The sequence below is a fragment of the Tiliqua scincoides genome, chromosome 8 (genome assembly GCF_035046505.1).
Source record: "Tiliqua scincoides isolate rTilSci1 chromosome 8, rTilSci1.hap2, whole genome shotgun sequence".
NCBI classification, from domain to species: domain Eukaryota; kingdom Metazoa; phylum Chordata; class Lepidosauria; order Squamata; family Scincidae; genus Tiliqua; species Tiliqua scincoides.
In genome coordinates, this window is record NC_089828.1 from 6,851,268 (window position 1) to 6,869,948 (window position 18,681).

The 18,681-nt window shown below is 48.8% G+C and overlaps 1 protein-coding gene across 1 annotated transcript in view; it reads right to left on the minus strand.

Annotated features, from left to right (window-relative positions):
* The window catches only part of IGDCC4 (immunoglobulin superfamily DCC subclass member 4), a 48,680-nt gene extending 32,631 nt beyond the window's left edge, over positions 1 to 16,049 (minus strand). Inside the window, exons 1-4 of the mRNA XM_066635371.1 lie at positions 16,001 to 16,049; positions 15,564 to 15,896; positions 11,343 to 11,484; positions 10,292 to 10,425 (exon numbers count right to left, since the gene is read on the minus strand). Coding sequence (XP_066491468.1) covers positions 10,292 to 10,425; positions 11,343 to 11,484; positions 15,564 to 15,896; positions 16,001 to 16,049 — 658 coding nt within the window. The remainder of the gene's footprint in view (positions 1 to 10,291; positions 10,426 to 11,342; positions 11,485 to 15,563; positions 15,897 to 16,000) is intronic.
* Positions 16,050 to 18,681: the final 2,632 nt, after the last annotated feature.

Genomic DNA, 18,681 nt, shown 5'->3' on the forward strand with positions numbered 1-18,681 from the left:
CCAACCAGGGCAATGCGGTTCTTGGAACTAGCCATAAAAGGATTTGGACTTGAGTCCATGGAATGTCCACTTTGGGCCCCATGTTTAAACCTTCTCCAGGTACAGTGCTGACACAATGCCTTTCTTTACAGGGAGTTATGCACACAGCAGGCCTTGAATCTTTCTCCCACACACACACACACACACACACACACACACACACACACTCCCCTCAAGTTCTTGGCTGCCATTGGCACCTGCCAAAGGCCACGTCTGTCCACCAGGTGGAAGCAGAGTGGGGAGAAGTAGGATGACGCTCTAGATGCTGTTGCGCTGAAATGACAGCAGCCTGTCAAGGCTGCAGTGCAAAGAGAAGACCTACTTTGACCAGAGTGCTCATCAGCATTACAAATGCCTCTTTGCTGCATCAGCTAGGCAAGAAGCCTTGTACTTGCCCATTTTTAGGCCCCTTCCTCTTCTCGGTGCTGAGCACAAACAGTAAGATGGGGCCATACATTAAAGTCATGCAACCTTGAACAGTTACTCTGTAAGGAGAGTTTCTCAGCTGTAAACAGAATATGCGGCAGAGTGTCCGTCTGCCTTTCTCCCAAATGGGCCAAGTCCTGGCTCAATTCGATTTAAACAGTCACCAAAACCTGAGTACCAGTGGTCTTTTGGAGAGCCTGAAGGAAGTGCAAGATAATGTAGCTGGCTGCAATCCTAAGCATGTCCTCCAAATGGGGTTTACTTCTGAGTAAACCTATACAGGTTCGTGCTCGATGGAGGACACTCACCTGAAAGAAGGCCTCACTGACCACAATGGAACTTGCTTCTGACTAAAAATGCACAGAAATGTCTCCATCCATTGTGAGAAGAAAAGGCTACCCTTAGTTGTGTTCCTTACTAGGGATGTGGATCTGTTTTCAGAGTGAATGAAAAATGAACCGTAGTGGGCCCATTTGGTTCAGCGTCATTCATTCCAAATACAAAGGACGGCAAGTGGTTGCTTCACATTTGTCACCCCATCCAGACCCCAGCCTGTGCAACACGCTTTTCTTCTTCCTATTTAAAACCCCAAAAGAAGTGTCAGACCCTCTCCACTCAGCAGCCTTGCAGCAGTTGCCATGTTTTCCTCCCACAATCCCTGAAGTGTTACATCGATCTAGGGTAGAGATTCCCAAACTGTGGGTCTGGAACCCACCAGTGGGTTGCGACCCAATTTTGGGTGGTTCGTGAGACAGGGCCGATTAGGCTATGTGCATCAAGGGTTAAACAAGCTGCTGCTAGGTGGGGGAACACTGCTGAACAATCACTATTATAGCCACACTCCCTGGCATTTATAAATTGCGCAGCAGCCTCTAGGGCCTCTAAAAACTTTGGGAGCCACTGATCTAGAGCATCCTAGGGAAAAAAATGGCCACCTCCACTGGGGCTGCCATATTTGTTTTCCTTGCTGGCCACAGTTTTTCTTCCACATTACCCTAAGACCAAATTGCATCCAGAGCATTGTGGCCAATTCTTTAGCCAAAGGCAGCTGCACAGCGAGTCACTGAGGCAGCAGCTAAAAGAGTTTCAGAAAAGAAAGGAAAAATCAAACCCATGAAGAACAAATGGGGTGAAGCGAAAGAAACACATATAAGGAGCAACATATAAATAAGGAGAATGGGTGCTTCACGAACAAAAACAAATTGAGAATAAAAATTCTTGCACAGCAAATAAGCAAAAGCATGCTTCACTCTGATGAGAATTGCCCCTCACCGATCAATTTTCACTGATTAATCTCCCAATTAAATAGGTTAAAGCTTGCAAACCTAATTACAAGGTAATGAATGAAATGTCCATCCATCCATGCCACCCCCCCAATCTTTGTCTGCTTGAGATCCTTTGTTCCCTTCCAAGGCAGGGCCCACGTGTGGCTGTCCAGACAAGGGCACAGTTTCTCAAGCTCTGCAGTGGTCACAGACCCCCGCGCAATCTACAGGATAATGGCAGAAAATCACGGACAGACTCTTCTCCCCCCCCCCGCCTCTATTGAACAGCTGCTGAAAGCCTGAATCTATTCCCAGGGGAGATTCTCGAGGGCTGAATACGATTTCAAGCTCCTCCTGCTGAAAAAGGGTGAGAAAGTTCACGGCACAACAGCAGAGCACTGCTGGGCTGTCTGATATCTCGGTGTCTCAGGCTGCTGACAGCTGAGCAGCAAATGGGTTTGTCTCCTCCCCTCCTGCAACCTCCCCTTCACCAGCAAGCTGCGCCTGAACTCAAGTGGTCTGAAGCAGAGCGTTGGCGGAATGCACAAGGGGCGCCCTCCGTCATCACCTGTGGGGCTCCGATGAGGCAACTTTCTTGAGACTGACTCTATATAATGTCACCGTTAACTTGGAATTGGGGTGCAAGGAGAACCAGCTCTCTTGGGCATCCTGGTTGCCACCAGCACATTCAGCGACACAAGTGGGGTCATGCAAACCTCCCCCAACCAACTTGCCCAGGATCTCATCAAGCTTGGGATGTTTTGTTCTCTGCCATCTGCAAAACAGAAGCAGCAGCAGGACAGGTCTTTAAAAAAATCAAAGACAGACAACTGATGGAGAAGTTCCTGGACAGGGTGGGGCAGCTGACCTGTTTTTACTGCAAGTCGCTTCATACTTTTCCACTTGGAATTGCAGAGTTATCAGGATACGTCAGGACTGGTCTGGCCTTGCAAGCAAATGAAGGGAGCCTGTTTGGCTGTTGTCCGGCTGCCTCCAGCAGCACACTGCTTTATGAGGGTGCAAAGTGCTTCTCGAGTACTATGCTGATGCTATTCTTACAACAACCCTGTAAAGGAAGTATTAGTATCCCCATCACAGCTGGGAGGGGGTTGCCAAGAGGGTGTGGTTTGCCTAAAGGCCCCCCAACAAGTTCATGGCAAAAGTGAAATCCCCACCAGGAAATTCCTGGATTGCTGCTCACAGCATTTCTGCTACACCAGATCTCCGAAAGCATCCTTTGCATAGGCACATACAATAATAGAAAAAAAGGCAACTTGCAGGGTGGTCTAGTTACCCATAATTCCATCGTGGTTCTAATCCCACAGTATAGGCCTAACAACTGGTCTTGCATTCAGCCTTGCTCTGCTGTTGACCTAACAGCCTATCTGCTTACCTTGCTTCCTGCACCATCCCGATCCTAGATTGTCAACCTGCAACCCAGGAAACTGTTTCCTCCATTTACAGTAATTTCCATTCAGATTTCTACTCAACTGCATGCTACAGACACTTCAAGTTCTTCAGGTCTTCTGTACAATTCTCCCTGTGACTCTGGGCATCCAACCTTCAAGCTTCTAGCTATCAGTGTTTCTCCATCCTTCCACCATGTGCTCTTTCACCTTCCCTCCTTCTGTCCACACAAGATGTCCTGCATCACCAGAAGAGAGCTGCAAATTCTTGGGCTGCAGAATTCCACAGCCACATGGCACCCTGTGGCACACCCACAACCCCAACATGGCAGGAGATTGTCCCCGGGAGTTCGTCTCACTGAAGCTGAAATCAAGGCAATGACAGATGTGCTGAGAAACGGGCACGGGTGATATTGCTGCCACATGGGCTTCTGGCAGGCAAATACGTTCCTTGCGAGTTGGGATTTAATATGCCGTTATTGGAGATGACACCGAGAGATTGCCACCGGCAGGATATCATTTAAACTGACAGCCTTAATCGCTCACTATGGCGATACCCACCGAACACTCCCCCTACACACACACTTCTCCATCAAATATTTGCACAAGATACAAGCATCAGGCTGAAGCTGGAAGCAGAGAACAGATATTTTCCTTTGGTGAATAAAAGGAATGTTGTAGAATTAATGGGGGGGGCATGATCCATGTGGAAGGGGTGGCAGCTTCTTCTCAGCTCAGCACTATCCCCGAGTGAGGTCTTCTCAGCCCTGCTAGCTGGGGTCCTTTAGACTGGAGACACCAGAGACAGAAACAAGACCTTCTCCATGCAGGACACGCATTCTGATACAGGACTGCCTTCTAGCGAGTCAGATACTCAGCTCATCAATCCCCCCTCATGTTGCTGATGCTGACTGGTACCAGCTCTCCACTGGAGGCCTTCTCAGGCCTGTCACTACACTTCTAACTGCAGGTGCCAGGGATCAAACCCGCAAACCCTCCACAAACAAAGCAGATGCTCTACCACTGCGGAGATATGCCATCTGCACAAATTCCCATAATTTTATTTCTGAGAAGTGATGTAGTGTAGCAGCCAAGAGACTGAGCTACAAATTGGGAAGTTTCCTGTTCAAATCTCACCCCTACAACCCCACCTCAGTCTTCCCCATCTGCAATATGGGCATGATACTTAATTTAGAGCAGTGTTCTTCAGCTTTGGGGTTGGGATTCAATGGGGTCGCAACAACTTTCACAAAATGAGAAAGGTTGAAGACCACTGGTCAAAAGCACCACCAGGTGAAAGGTGTACCATTTCAGGTACCTGGAGATTGTGGCCCATTCCTGCTCAGGTTCTTGGCAACTGTTCTAAAATAGCTTTCACTAGTGCTAGGCTTCATGGTAACTTTTTCTGCCCTGTCTAATAAAAATATTTGGTTACAGTGAACAGTGCTGAGAGGGCATAAAGGGGGCAGGGAGTGGGCAGTAATGGGGGCAGGGGTGGATGGATAAGGTCCCAGGAGATTGGCGGGATTAACGGTGGGTCCCCAGTCACATAACTTATTGTTTATTGGGGTCGTGGCATGATAATGGTCAAAGACAACTGCTTTAGAGTGTGTCATAATGCATTCAATAGATGCATATAATATATGTGATGTACTCTTAATCCTGAAGATACACAAATACTAAGAAGTAATAGTAATTTATTCAGTAGTATTCGCCATTTTGCAAACAGCATCATCCTTCGGCTCATCAGCGCAGAGGATGAGGGCGATACAAGACCCTCCACTTTGGGAAATCTGACTTGGCCTCCATCCTCTGCTGTGGGATGACACTTCCAGGCACATCTTCCAAACAGTTAAGACTAGGAACTTACTAAAAAAGGAGATTCCCAGGAAGCTGAACTTTGCATTGAATACCCACATCCCATGCTTCCCCACCCCTAGGCTGCTGCCAAGTTGTGGCACACACACACACAGAGCCCTGGATAACACGGCTGGATTGCATGGATGTTCTTGTGTGGAGAGACTCTATGGCTGGCCAATGTTTTGCTTCATGTTGTAGGGAGGAAAAGGAGAGGTAGAGAAGTTCTGGCTCATCCTCTCTGAGGTCTGAAGGGGAACTCTCTCTCATGACCAGGGCTACCCTCCCCAGAGGTATTTTCTCCATGTGAAAACAACACTTCCATTTCAGGGATGTGAAAGAAATCGGCTTGTAAAGGCCCCCCAGATCCTTGTTCCCCTCTGGAATGCAGCTCCCCAAGGAGCGTCTGGAAATTTACACCGTGCTCGGAAGATCTGCCACTCACACGGCAACAACCCCGGCTGCAGTTGCTGTCCTGTCAAAAGCCCCACTGCCGACATGAACGCAAACACCTCTCCGTGACCTTCCAGGGAGACCCAGCCTGCTTCTCGCCCAAGAGAAACAGCAGCCCCCCATCAAAAGAGATGCAACTCAGAAAGGGGGGGGAGAGAAGGCAAAGCAAAAGAATAGCACAGAGCAGGAATTCTCAGTCCAGACACTCCTGTTCTGGGGGCTCACACACAAAACTGAGCTGACTAAGAGTGGATAGCATTCACTGTGATGTGGACCAGGTGCAGATCCTAGGAGATAGCCCCAATGCTCTGTGGCAAGCAGTCAGGGCAGGAACCCAGGTTACATTGGGTCCTGAAAGGAGGGAAACTGGCCAGATGCAGTTGCCTGCTTGCTACCAAAGGGAATGGGCAGACCCCAGACTCGCAGGAATGCATCTGCTTTTCCATGAGCGCTCCCAGGTCCACCAGCTGCAAAACAGCGGCTCAGGGGTGGAGTCAATTACTGACCCCATGAAACAGATGCTGTAACACCTTTCATTTGCAAGTACAAATCCAGACCCAAGTTACTGCAGATCAGACGTTCTAACTAGGACAAAATTCCAACACTGGCTAGCAAAGCTCCACAAAGATCAGTGAGAGACAGCCACTGAATGCTCCTATTGCACATGTGGACACAACTGAGGCTTGGGCCACACTGGATGCAACATTTATCCCACAGTTGGCCCTTGTGCGTTCATTGTTTAAAACTAAATAAGAGCCACTGGGGAAGGGGAATCAAGAAAGGAGTAAGGGGGGAGAATTTGGGTCACAGCCACCTCCCTCTGGGGGCCAATAATAACTGCAGGGAGATCACTTTAATCAGGATCATGGCACTGAGGTAAAGGGTTAGAAAGCTTCCCCTTTCTATGGTCCCGATCCCAATTCCCCTCCCCACCACGCACAGTTGCTTTTTACCATTATAAAATATCTGCACACAGGTCAATGACACAATTCGTACCACATCTAGTCTGGCCTTGAAAAACAAGTTTGGCAGAAGGCCAGCCATTGCAGAGAATTTTCAACGTCAAGTTGTCTCAGCACACTTAAGCACAAGGTCCCATTTTACAGCTGGGGTACACTGAGACTCAGACTCTACTATGCCTGTGACTGCAGCATTTCTTGTGATTGCAAATGTGAAACCACTTGGTGTCAGTAGCTCTTGATGACCGGGTGCAAATTGCTCACAGAGACCTACCAGGAAAGCCTGATCTACCTTCTCTCCCCAACCTTCAATCTAAAATACTGATATACTGCATTTCCAAGTAGCTCAGAGAGGGTGACAACAGCAAGAACAGCATTAAAGAGCACAGCTATAAATAACATCGCCAAATAATTTAAAAATGAGCACCAACAGTAAAACCATTACGGGTTAAACAACCACAGGGAAGAAAGATCCCCTCAGCCTGATAGAGGTGGCAGCCTTTACAGCCTACCCAAAGCCTCAGGAAAGCGATTGCTCTTCTAACTTCTTCTAATGCTCTGGCTCCATATCTGAGATACATCCGTTCCCAGCCGCTTCCACCCTGACCAACAGCGGACATAACCAACAACAGAGCTGCTGACTGATGAGGACTCGTGCCAAGTCAGAAGTCCTCTCTGGCTAAGGGCACAAACATGGTCGCCAACGCACCAATTCTCACCTCTCGCCTATTTTGCAGCCGAAGTGCTCATTCCAGCAACCACTATTTTTTCCCCTCAAAGGCCTTTAGAACAAGCACTGACCAAGTCTTTGGGGAGGCAGCAAAATGGCAGCCAGCAGCCACAGCCACAGCCAGAAAGCATCTGAGATTCACGAAAGCAAATGTTAAAATAAAGGGGTTTAAGATGTTAGAAAACCCTCTTGCAAGCTGCACTTGCCACTGGTAAGGGTCCCAGTCCCACTCAAATCTCCAAAGCACAGTGGCACCACTGTGCCACTGAAAATGGGGCAGTGAAATGATTCGTTCATCAAAAGCGTCTTTTGCCCCAACAGGCCCTGCTCAAAACCCAATTCCTCCCTCTCAGGGGTCTGACCAGGAAGCGATGGGGTAGCCCTCGGCCTCAATACTTGTAGAAGCTTGTTGTCAATCCATCAAAATGTTTGTGTCCACACCCCATCTCCACCTTGGGAGGCCCCTGTGGAAAGACACTCAATCTGAAGAAGTAAAATCCGCCCAAGAAATGTTCAGATGGGGAGCTGGTGGAGCCCACTTTTGTCTAAATGCTGCTCTTCCCATTTTACTTCTGTGGCATGGGAGTGGTTGATGCTCAGGGTTTCTGCTTCCAGCACTCCAGAAGCCACAGACCACTTGAGAGGAAACAAGGATGCTGCTTCCTCCTGCACCCAAACTCCCTAAGGGGGTGATGCTGGTGCAACCACTAGCCATGATGTCACACCATGCGGGAAGGAGACTGAGGCACTGTCAGCAACAGGGTCCTATCCAGCCTGCAAATTTACATGAGTAGAAAGCCCCGGCCAAACCTCAGTGACTTCCCCAGGACTAAATTCTTTTTTTTTTTTTAAATATCAACCACAGAACTGGTTTCCCACCAGAAGCCACTGGCTGCCCAGGTGCCCTTTAGAAAACAAAGGAGAAAGGAAGGGAATCAGCCACCTGCCAGAGACGTCAAGATGTCAACGGTCACGGGGGTCCCTTGGGAAAAAAAACACCCCAAAACAAAGCATTCATCATCCACAGATGAGTTTTGTCGATTAAAACCCTGCTTGGCTGCCTTCCTTCTGCCTGGCAAAGGGTGGGAGGACTGGACAGGGTTTCCTCATGAAGGACAAACACGGCAGGATGACTGCAGAGAGCAGGGCTTTCTGAGTCATGTTGCAGGGAAGACCAGGGTTTTATCCAGAATCTTCCTGGGGTTCCTCTCTCTGGGGTGATCCAGTTGAGGGGGACAGCTTCCCTCCCACCCCACTACCAAGCTTTCCCTGCAATATGCAGTTGCAAAAGAGAGTGAGGTGTGTGCCTGTTGTCACATCATCTCCACACATTTGGCGCCAGGGGGAGGGGCAGGGGGCAGGAGGGAAACACACAACCTGGCAGTTTTCTCAGTGCAGAGAATATGGAGCTCCGTGGACCAATGATCTGATGCCAGAGAAGGCAGCTTCATTTACGGACACATGCCAAGTACTGGCAGGAACTCTTGGGGAAGATGGAGAAACACAGGTCTCCTGAGCATGCCAGGCTTGGCGGGACAGGGAGCAGATTTCAGCTTCTAATCAACCCCCCCCCCCCATTTAGCATCTTTTAGTATTTAGCAGTTTAAAAAAAAAACAAACAAGTCAAATTATACAAAAAGATGATGAAACATTTTCATATTGCAAAACGCAGAACAATGAAGGAGTTGGGGAATGATGACCAACACGTGCAAGTGAATCCATCACCTTTTCTTTGATAGTGCATCAAGCTGTGGAGGTGAGCTGTTCCCAGGGCCAAAAAGCAGCTGGATCTCCATTAGCAACAGTGAAACTGACTGAGACGTAATGAATGTCACGTAGATTCACGTAATGTCACGTAACGAATGTCTGACGTAGATTCAGCCCGGATTACTTCCCTAACTTCACTGAATCAGTCAAAGATGTACTTCTTGGACCCTACAATCAGTTCCAAACTGATGGACCAGAAGCTGGACCAGAAGCAAAACGCCAAGCTGATAAGCCAAGATGCAACTCTTTCTCCTTGAACTTATGCTTGTGTTTTAGGAAAAGGGAAGCCACCTCTAAAAGAAGGTCACCAGCACACTGGCCACCCTCAGCCAGGATTTGCATCAGGTGCTGAAACAGGAAGATAGCAATCCAAGGGGCCAGAGGAATACCACAGAGAGGTTAGCCAGAAGTGGAGGTTCAGAGTAATGGACAGAGATCTGGAGTGGGAGGTAGGTCCATAATCAAAGCAAAGCGGACAACTGAGTTCTAAAGAGTGGGAGGAAAGGTGGTCTGGGAGGAAAGGTGGTGAATCAAGGTGGAGTAAGGCAAGCCCAAAGCAGAGTTATATGGGGCACCTAGGTTTTTACTGGTTCTTCAGATCGTCTGCCCTGGCTGGGTTGAAGAAGCAGAGCAGCCCTTCTGGACATCTTCTGAATGGTCCCCCAGCTCACCCCCATTGAATAAGAGCTACTCTTGATGGCAGTGGAATAAAGGCATCTAGGTTTGAAGCAGACCCTAATTTAAGACACACACAATACTGACACCTTACACCCGAAGCTTGCTGGTTCAAAACGGAGCATACACAATGTTTGCCAGATGTCCGCGGTGCCACTTGTCATGGCAAGCAGTGGCGTAGCTAGAGGGGGTTCAAAGGCCTACGTTTTTCAGTGAGCATCACTGCAACGTGCAAGCAGCCCATCCCCCTCCCCTTCGGAGCAGCTCTGGGCAGGGGGAGCAAAAGGGAGGCAAATGCAGGATGGAGAACACGGGCAGTCAAAGCAAACGCCTTCATTTTGCTCTCACCGCCCAGAATGGCTCCAAAGGGGAGGGACAGATTGCACACCGTGGTGAGGCTCCCTGCAAAACTTAGCGCTTTGCTACCGATGGCATGCTTCCCGTTGCCCTCCGAGTCATAAGTCTAAGCTGGGGAGCAGACAGGTCATCACCCACACAGCTGCACTTTCTGCTTTGCCACAATCAACTTGTAGTTGTACAAGCACAACATGAGAAGGATAAACCTCAGATTTTACCAGGCAGAGTCACATTTCGATAATCGTGGGCCACAGGACAATTAATTAATCTTATCTGCCAGATGCTGAATTGGAGAGGGGTTGAGAATCTCCAGCGAGCCAAACCGTGAATAGCCAAGATATTGCTCAGGCCCCTTACCTTTCAGGATGCTAAGAACCGCATCAGAACTATAGCGCCACCCAGCTTTATTGGCTGCCACACAACGGTACACCCCAGCGTCGGAATCCTGCACGTCTATGATCTGGAGGACGCCGTTTGGGAGAGCAATAAACCTGTGAAAATCAAACGGACATGAGGAAATCACAACTTCCACACCGGGTGACCTTCTACTGCCGATCAATTTCACGCAATTCCTCCCAGTTCACTTTCCCCAAATGTTTGCAATGTGCTATCAGGTGTTTTGCTCCCCCTCAATCCTTCCTGCCTTTCATAAGGTTTCCTCAGTTCCTTTCCAAACCAAACGAGTCAATCCTACAAGAACACACACACATTCACACAAAATAGTAAACCTTCCTCGCACAACTGTGGTCCAGAGAAGGCAAGACCGGCAGTCAAGAATTACAGTTGGGTTGTTACGCAGAAAGCAATTTCCAAGCCACCTGAGCTGAAAAGCAATAGCTGAGCAGCTAATCTCACAACATCTACTAAGCTGTCATATTAAACCATGAGGTCCTGTACCCGAAGCATGTCTCAACTGCCCTCCTATTTTTGTGACTTAATATTTTGTTTCTTGCACAAAGCCAAGGGCTCTCATAAACTCTCCAATCAGTCCTCCTGGGCTGCCAGTCGGCCAGTCCTTCAGAGACCCAGTTTCATCAGGTTGATAGAGCCAGCACAGCCTTGGGGGATCATCTGGTTCCGGTAATGGATAGTATCCCCCTCCTTACCTCTGCTAGGCAATGGTAACTGTCGCCATCAGTCCGTCTCCCTCAGCACTGTGTACCCTTGACAGTAGTCAAGGGTCTCAGGTAGGGAAGGGTCTTTCTTGTCAGCTGCTGCCTGAGACCCTTTTAACTGGAGATGCTGCCAGGGACGATTGAGCCCATGAGCCCCTTGCACGACATAACAAAAAGTTTTTAAAAAAATAAACAGTTGCATCTGCCTGCAGTCTTCCCGTCAAAAGTCCCACTGTCCGTCCATCCATCACTTCAAGGGGATGCTTCCCCCTCACAATTCCAGGGACACTTACCTGGGCTCGGAAGGCACAACCGTGTGGTCCTTCTCCCAGGTGATCTTGGGAGGGGGCAGTCCTTCGATCCGACACTCAAAGCGGGCAGTGCCATTTTCTTCCACAACTTGGGATTCCGGGTGCTGAAAAAACTGAGACAAAGCTGGAGGCGGGAGGTGAAGGGGGATGGTTGAAGGGAGACAGGAGAGGGAAAGAATTGTTCCTTACAGCTTCTTTCACGGACACAGCGGCCTGTTGGTTTTGTCTACATCTAAGTTGAATATTCTCCTGCGAGAACTTTCAGCACAGAGTTTGAGAGGAGAAAAGTCTATCCCGAATCGGCCTCCCAGCTCACCTTTCTTCCCTGTTGCCCTTTCTGGAGCAACAGTAGCAATGTTTCTCGGAGCAGCTGGCAGCTATCGCTTGGCTTCCCAGAAACCCCCTGGGAACCCACTATGTCACCACGTCATGTCATTCCTCAGAGGCTTCTGGGAAATAAAAATGGTCAACACCAGCCACCCAGAGGAGCACTGCCGCCACATATTTCACCCCCCCACACACACACACACATAAACACATTTAGATTGCTGACAAGTCCCCCAGTTGTGTTGCCGGTAACTGGGGTGGGGGAGGCAGTTCATTTACTCCTAGTTTAATGGTTAAAAAAGCAATGTGCTGGTCAAGCTATATCTTTACTGCCCTGTGCATTCCAGTCACCAGAGTTCGAGAATTTAAAAGGAGTGGGCAGGGTGTTGAGCTTGGACTAAGAAGACATGAGGTCAAGGCTTGAGTCAGTGAGGAGCACAAGGTGACCTTGGGAAGCCGCTAAGTGGCTCTGTCTCAGTCTAGCTGAGCATACAGTGGGGGGGGGTTGTTACAATGATAAAACAGGACAACTCACATGTGCAAGGCTTTGCACACTGTCCTGGACAAAAGGCTATTTAAAAGGCAATGATTAAATAATAAACGCGCCACTTAATTATCCTTGGGATACTTCACTTCAGGAGAAAATACAGTGGGGGGGGGGAGAGAGAGAGAGAGAGAGAGAGAGAGAGAGAGAGAGAGAGGCATACTTAGGGGGATACAATGTGGTAAGTTTTACAGGAGCCTGAATGCGCCATGCAAGAGGCCCCTCCCCGTTCAGAGCCATACCCGGTGGCGAGAGCATAACAGAGGCGTATGCTTGGCTGTGAAGGGGAGGGGAGGGGCTGTTTGCACTGTGCATTCAGGTGCCTGCAATACTTAGTGCTTTGCACCCCCTCTAGCTATGCTACTGCACGCACACACTCACACACGCCCTTTTGCTCATAATAACAGGTGCTAACAATGCCTCTCCCTTTTTGGCTCTGCAGCTGGGGATATGAGCCGATCTGCCTTCAGTGCAGAGAAAGGAAGAGGAATTCCAAGCACTCTTTGGAGACCCGAGAGCCACATTCCTTCCAAGGTCATGGGGCCGGGGCCTCGAGAGTGAGAATGTGTACGCTGCACCCGTGCGAGACCCATCTCTGCAGTTTTGATGGCCAGCAAGGATGGAAGGAAGCCCGGGGTGTTAAATTCAAGACAACAGGGGATGCGTTTATGAAAGTCTTTGGGAGGCTTTTTGCTGATGCACCCAGTGCAATGAAGGGTATGACTGCTTCAAGCTGCCATGTGAGCACATCAAGCCCAATCCTGCTTAACCCCTTAACCCCTGCTAATTGGGTAAGAGGCACTTTTTCAAGTGGGTGCTCCTTTTTTTAGCAGGGGGAGAGTAACTGGCCCACCTCACCCCAGCACTGTCTGTTCTAGTGGCTGTCTGCTGGTGTTCTTTTTGCATCTTTTTAGATTGTGAGCCCTTTTGGGACAGGGAGCCACTAGTTGTTTGATTTTTCTCTGTAAACCGCTTTGTGAACTTTTAGTTGAAAAGCGGTATATAAATACTGTTAATAATAATAATAATAATAATAATAATAATAATCCTGTGTCCTCTGATTGGCAGGTGCTCTCCAGAGTCTCAGGGAGAAGAAAGTCTTTCCCAACCAGGTTACAAGAGGTCCTTTCACTGGAAAGGCTCAGGGGCTGAATCTGGGGCCTTGTACTTGCCAAGTGAAGCTTCCCCCAGATGGTGTGCCCCTCTTCCACCTTTTCAGGATCTGAACCCAGCACACTTCACTCCCAAAACAAGAATCACACTCAGGAGTGCGGTAAAACTGGTCTTGTCTCTCTCACACACAATCCAAGATCTCAGGGGAAAAGGGAAATGCCCTTTTCTGCGGCAGGCACCTCGGTCCCCTTGGTGCCTGTTTACGTGCACATTCCTGGAGAGCGCAGCTGCCAGTCATCCAGGGGCAAATGGGTGAACAAATTTCACTAGAAAAGAAAAACGTGCCCTGTGTGAGATGAAAAGTTTTGTTTCTGGTGCTTGACCTGTGACATCTCATTCATACACACAACTCACCAGCTGCTGCAGGTAACTGAGGGATCAACAGTCATGTGTGAACTGGCCATTTGGGAGCCACTGTAAAGTCAGCATCTTTGGCGCAGCTCTCTGGATGTGGTTTAGGCAGTGGGATGGGGACAGTAGAGACTGGTGTCTAGAGGATCATCAGTCTTTAGGTAGGGGTTGGGCAAGCACTATGAAAGGTTTTCCCTCTCATTTTAGATTTGGTTTATATCCTGCCTTTCTTCCACAATGGCTGGCTGGCTGGCAGGCAGGCAGGCAGGCAGATAGATCTACATATCTATATATATCTTTCCAGCTATTCACAGCAGAACACCAAATATTCATCAGGCCCCCTTAGCAAAATCAGCATGAGCAATGATCCCTCCTGCACAAAAACAAGCCCTTTGATTGAACACAGCATCACGTCTCGCTTGCTGTGAGACGGATTTCCCTCAGACCCTGAACTCCCCTTCTCTGAAGGCTCAATCAAGCGCCAAGAGTGCTCCTGGCCTAAACAACCCAGCAGGCAGCTCCCAACCATCACCATGAAGATGTTCTGGCCCCTCAGGAGTCAAAAAGCAGTGGCAGAACAAATGCTCACTGGAGAGGCTCCCAAAGGAAGGCAACTAGTTTCCCCATAAGCCACATGATAGTAATTATGACACATAACACAGTTCCTTTTCCCAGGGCTCAAAGCGCTCAACAAATGCTAACTTCTTACAACCCTTTAAACAACCATGAAAGGAAGGTCAGTATTATTCTCCCCATACCGCAGACAGAAAGGTAGAGGCTGAAGCGAGAGAGAGTGACTTGCCTAAAGGCCACCTTGTGAATCACCATAGAGGCAAGTTTAGAATAAGGGACATGCTGCTCAGGTTCTAAATCACTCATCCTATGAGCAAGTGATGTTGATGTGGATTCATCTGTACTAGCAAAGCCTGCATCTTTTGCTTACGAAATGCCATGGCAGAGAGAGCATTTGCAGAGGGAGGTCAGTTATACAGCAGAGACTCCAAATGGGTGGGGTGGACAGACTGCACCCACCCACCAGGACAGTCTCCACCACTGGCGTTGCTAGAGAAGGAGCAAAACACTAAGGTTTGCAGGGAGTCTCACTGCAGCGTGCAAGAGGTCCCTTCCCCTCCCCTTCGGAGCCAGACGTATGCCCGTTTGCTCCCCCTGCCTGGAATGGCTCCGAAGGGGAGCGGCCCCTTGCACACTGTGGTGAGGCTCCCTGCAAAGCTTAGTGCTTTGCACCCCCTCTAGCTACACCACTGGCCCCCACTGCAACTGCAACAAAGAGAGTGCTTCACTTTATTGCACACAGATACACTCACCACTTACAGAGGAGAGTGTAATCTGCAGGAGGGGGAAGGTGGTGGGGTAAATGTCTGGGAGGGAAGGGCAAGTTTTGTTGCTTTGCAATCAACTTCCAATGGCAGCTTTTTTAAAGTCCTCTAAATAATGCACAGGGCAGTGCAACTGGGAGCCAAACCGCGATGGGGCAAAAACGCTATAAACCCCTCTCATGTCCCTCTATGTTTTCATACTTTTCTCACTTTTATGCGTGCATTCACGCTCACGCACCACACTACCATTAAAAAAACTGAGAACAAGAGGAAAAGGTTGGTTGTCCAGATTAAGAGCTTGACCACCTCAGTCTGCTGGCAAAACTGCACACACTTTCAAACCTATAGTTACAGCCAAGACAGCTTGAAATCTGTGTTCCTCCTTTCTCAAAATAATAAAAACTGAGTTGTTGTTTTTTTAAAAAAAAAACCTTCTGCATTGAAATTCAGAGAGATAAATGGAATGCTCACTTGAGAGACGAAGTACCACGGTCTGGCCAGCCACAGAGCCTGAGGGGCCGTGGGAGACACATGAGTAGTTGCCCTCCACGCTGGGCCCTCCAGGAGAGTTGCCTTCATCTAGAACCCTCTGGGCTGATGATATCAATAAAGATCCATTGGGGAGGATGCAGAGGTTCTCCTCTTCCACGAGTGGAAGCCCATTCTTCTTCCAAGTAACATTGAGGAGCTGCTCGACTGGAGCCAGGCCACAGCCCAACTCTAAGGTGTGGTTTAGCTCCAGTGTCACCTGGCTGGTCCCAATGCCACAGTTTAGTTCCACTGAATAACCTTGAGATGGTTCTCCTGCAGCAAAAACACAGAGATTGGTTACGTCCTAACAATATCAGATCCTCTGTACGTGCAGGGCACTTCTGACAACTATTCCAATGAATTTGCTGCAAACTGACCTGGCTGCTCTCCAACTTTCCAACCGCGAGTCAATTCTCCTCTCCCCATCTCCCTAAATCTGTCCACTTGACACTGCTGTGGTCAGTTGGACTTTCTCTGACACTCTCTAAATATACATACTGCTCAATCTTCATGCTAGAGATTATTGCTTTTGCAATACAAATCTATAATTTGTGTTATAATTTGTGCTATAATTTGTGCTATAATTTGTGTTGTGGCTACATTGGCTGCCCATTCGTTTCTGGGCCCAATTCAAGGTGCTGGTTTTGACCTTTAAAGCCCTATACTGCTCTGGGCCAGGGTATCTTAGAGATTGCCTACTTCCGTACAATCCGGCTCGTCCTCTTAGGTAATCAGGGAAGGCCTTTTTACAAGTGCCACCGCCTAAGGAGGTACGTGGGGCGGCGGCAAGAAACAGGGCCTTCTCAGTAGTGGCACCAACGCTATGGAATTCCCTTCCCCTTGACTTAAGAATGGCTCCCTCTCTTGAGACTTTTCGGCGAGGCCTGAAGACCCTTCTGTTTAAACAAGCCTTCTGAGTTCTCGGCCTTTGTAACATCTTTTCAACATCTTTTAATTTTTTACAGGCCTGATTCTTTTATGACTTGCTGCTCTATGCTCTTTATACTACTTTTTATCTGACTACTGTTTTTATATGTGTTAATATGCTTTTATCTGTTTTCAAATTATGTTTTTAATCTGTTTTAACCTGTTGTAAGCCGCCTTGAGTCCCTTCGGGGAGAAAGGCGGGGTAAAAATAAAGTTATTATTATTATTTTTATTATTATTATAATGCAGCCGCAATTGGAATACTGTGTCAAATTTTGGCTGCAACGTCTCAAAGAGAATATTTGAGGCTGGAAAAAGATGCTGAAACTTAAAAAAAAAATAACGCAGGGTGTGGAGTTCTCAAGCTACAAAACTTGCTGCCACAAGATGGCCACTAGCCAAGATCGAAGATAAAAGTAGATAAATTCATGGGAAGGGGGAGAAGACTATCAATGGCTACTATCCATGATGGCTCTGAGGAACCTCCACACTCCACGGCCGTTCACCCCCCAACATCAGTTGCTGGGGGGGGGGCAACAGCAGGAGAGGACTGAAGTCTTCATGCACTGCTAGTGCGCTTCCCAGGTGCAAATGCAAATGCCACTTTATGAAACAGGATGTTAGGCCACATGTACCTGTGCATCATGCTCACTTCACAGACCCTATGCACACTAGAGCCTCCGTGTCTCCTCAAAGCAACTGTGCCCATCCTTGAGGACCTTCCTCCCCAGCAAGAGAGCCTAGCAACTGCAACCAGCCCCCACCCCTAGCCACTACCCCTCCTGCAAGGCCAGGGTCTCTGCCAGTCACCAGGCTTCTCTACCACTCCGCTCCCAACGCTGTTGCCAGCACTCCAATTGAAAACGTTCCCTGGCTCCGTCACTCTCAGCATGGCCTGTGAACTGCATGGCTCCCTGTCTAGTGCCTATGGCAGATTAATTTTACAGCAATTCACGCACTCTATTAAACCTTCTGCTACCTCGTGCTGACAAAAAGGCACACCTTTGAGGTGGGGGGGGGGGTTGGAGAAAGACAAAAGGGTGTGTGGGGGAGAATGCACTTCAGAGCCTGCAATTAACTGCAATGGTGTCCAAAATTAACACAGAAAAATGGTGTGCTTTAAATTTGTGCAAGGCGAGCTGGAGATTGGTGAGGAAATTGCTCACTTAACGTAAAGCCCCTCTCCTATGCTTGCCACCCCTCAGAGTGGCTGTTATGGCCAAGAGGCAAGCATTGCACTTTCAGTGCCACGCTCCATAGCGCTGCCCAGCTAAGGTGGCACATGCCATCAAAGGTGCACTGCCTTCTCTCCCCTACTGCAGTCCTGTGGTCTGAAAAGCTGCTCCGGCGGAAATTCCCTCTTCAATACAAGTTATTCAAGATGCAGAAGGAGCCTGGTCTCCTGCTGCATCTGGCCACTAAAGCTAGTCTGGTGCAGTGGCAAGAATGTCCAGCTAAGACTATAGAAACCTGGACTCAAATTTCTGCTCCACCACAAAACTCACTGGGGGACCTTGTGCCAGTCACCATCTACCAGCCTAGCCCAGGCAGAACTACAAGCGGACTCCTTGGAGAAAAGATGAGATATGCATGAAGGACAGGAACCATGCCCAGCAATCAAACAACATGAAGCCCTTCTCCCTGCTCTTATCCACCACTCCTTTCCCCACACTACTCTCCAAGACGACACAGCTGGTGCCTTCGGTTCGGATAGCTGCCCCAGCTCAAGGAGGATGTTTGGTCTGCAGAGCCCAGAATCGGTAGTGGGATGGAGAGCATCACTGCTACACTCCCAAGTCCACTCATATATGGGCAGCAAACTGGCAGCAGAGAGAGGTCTCTCCCAGCCCGTTCCCCTTTTCTCTGAAGATGCCTCTAAATGAAAGGAGCCTGGAACCTTGGCAAGAAACCAGCTACTAGCTCCTTCCCTGAAAAAGGAGTTAGGCTACAGTCTACTAGTTCACCTCAGGCCTGGCTGGGGCTCACCTGCCACCCAGGCCAGCTGCAAAATGCCAACTTCCCCGCTCAATAAAAAGCATTGCCACCACTGCCCAGAAGGGCTCCAATAGCAAGTGAGAGGGGCCGCTTACACAGTGAGCAACAGTACCTGCAATATTTACCCCCTATAGCT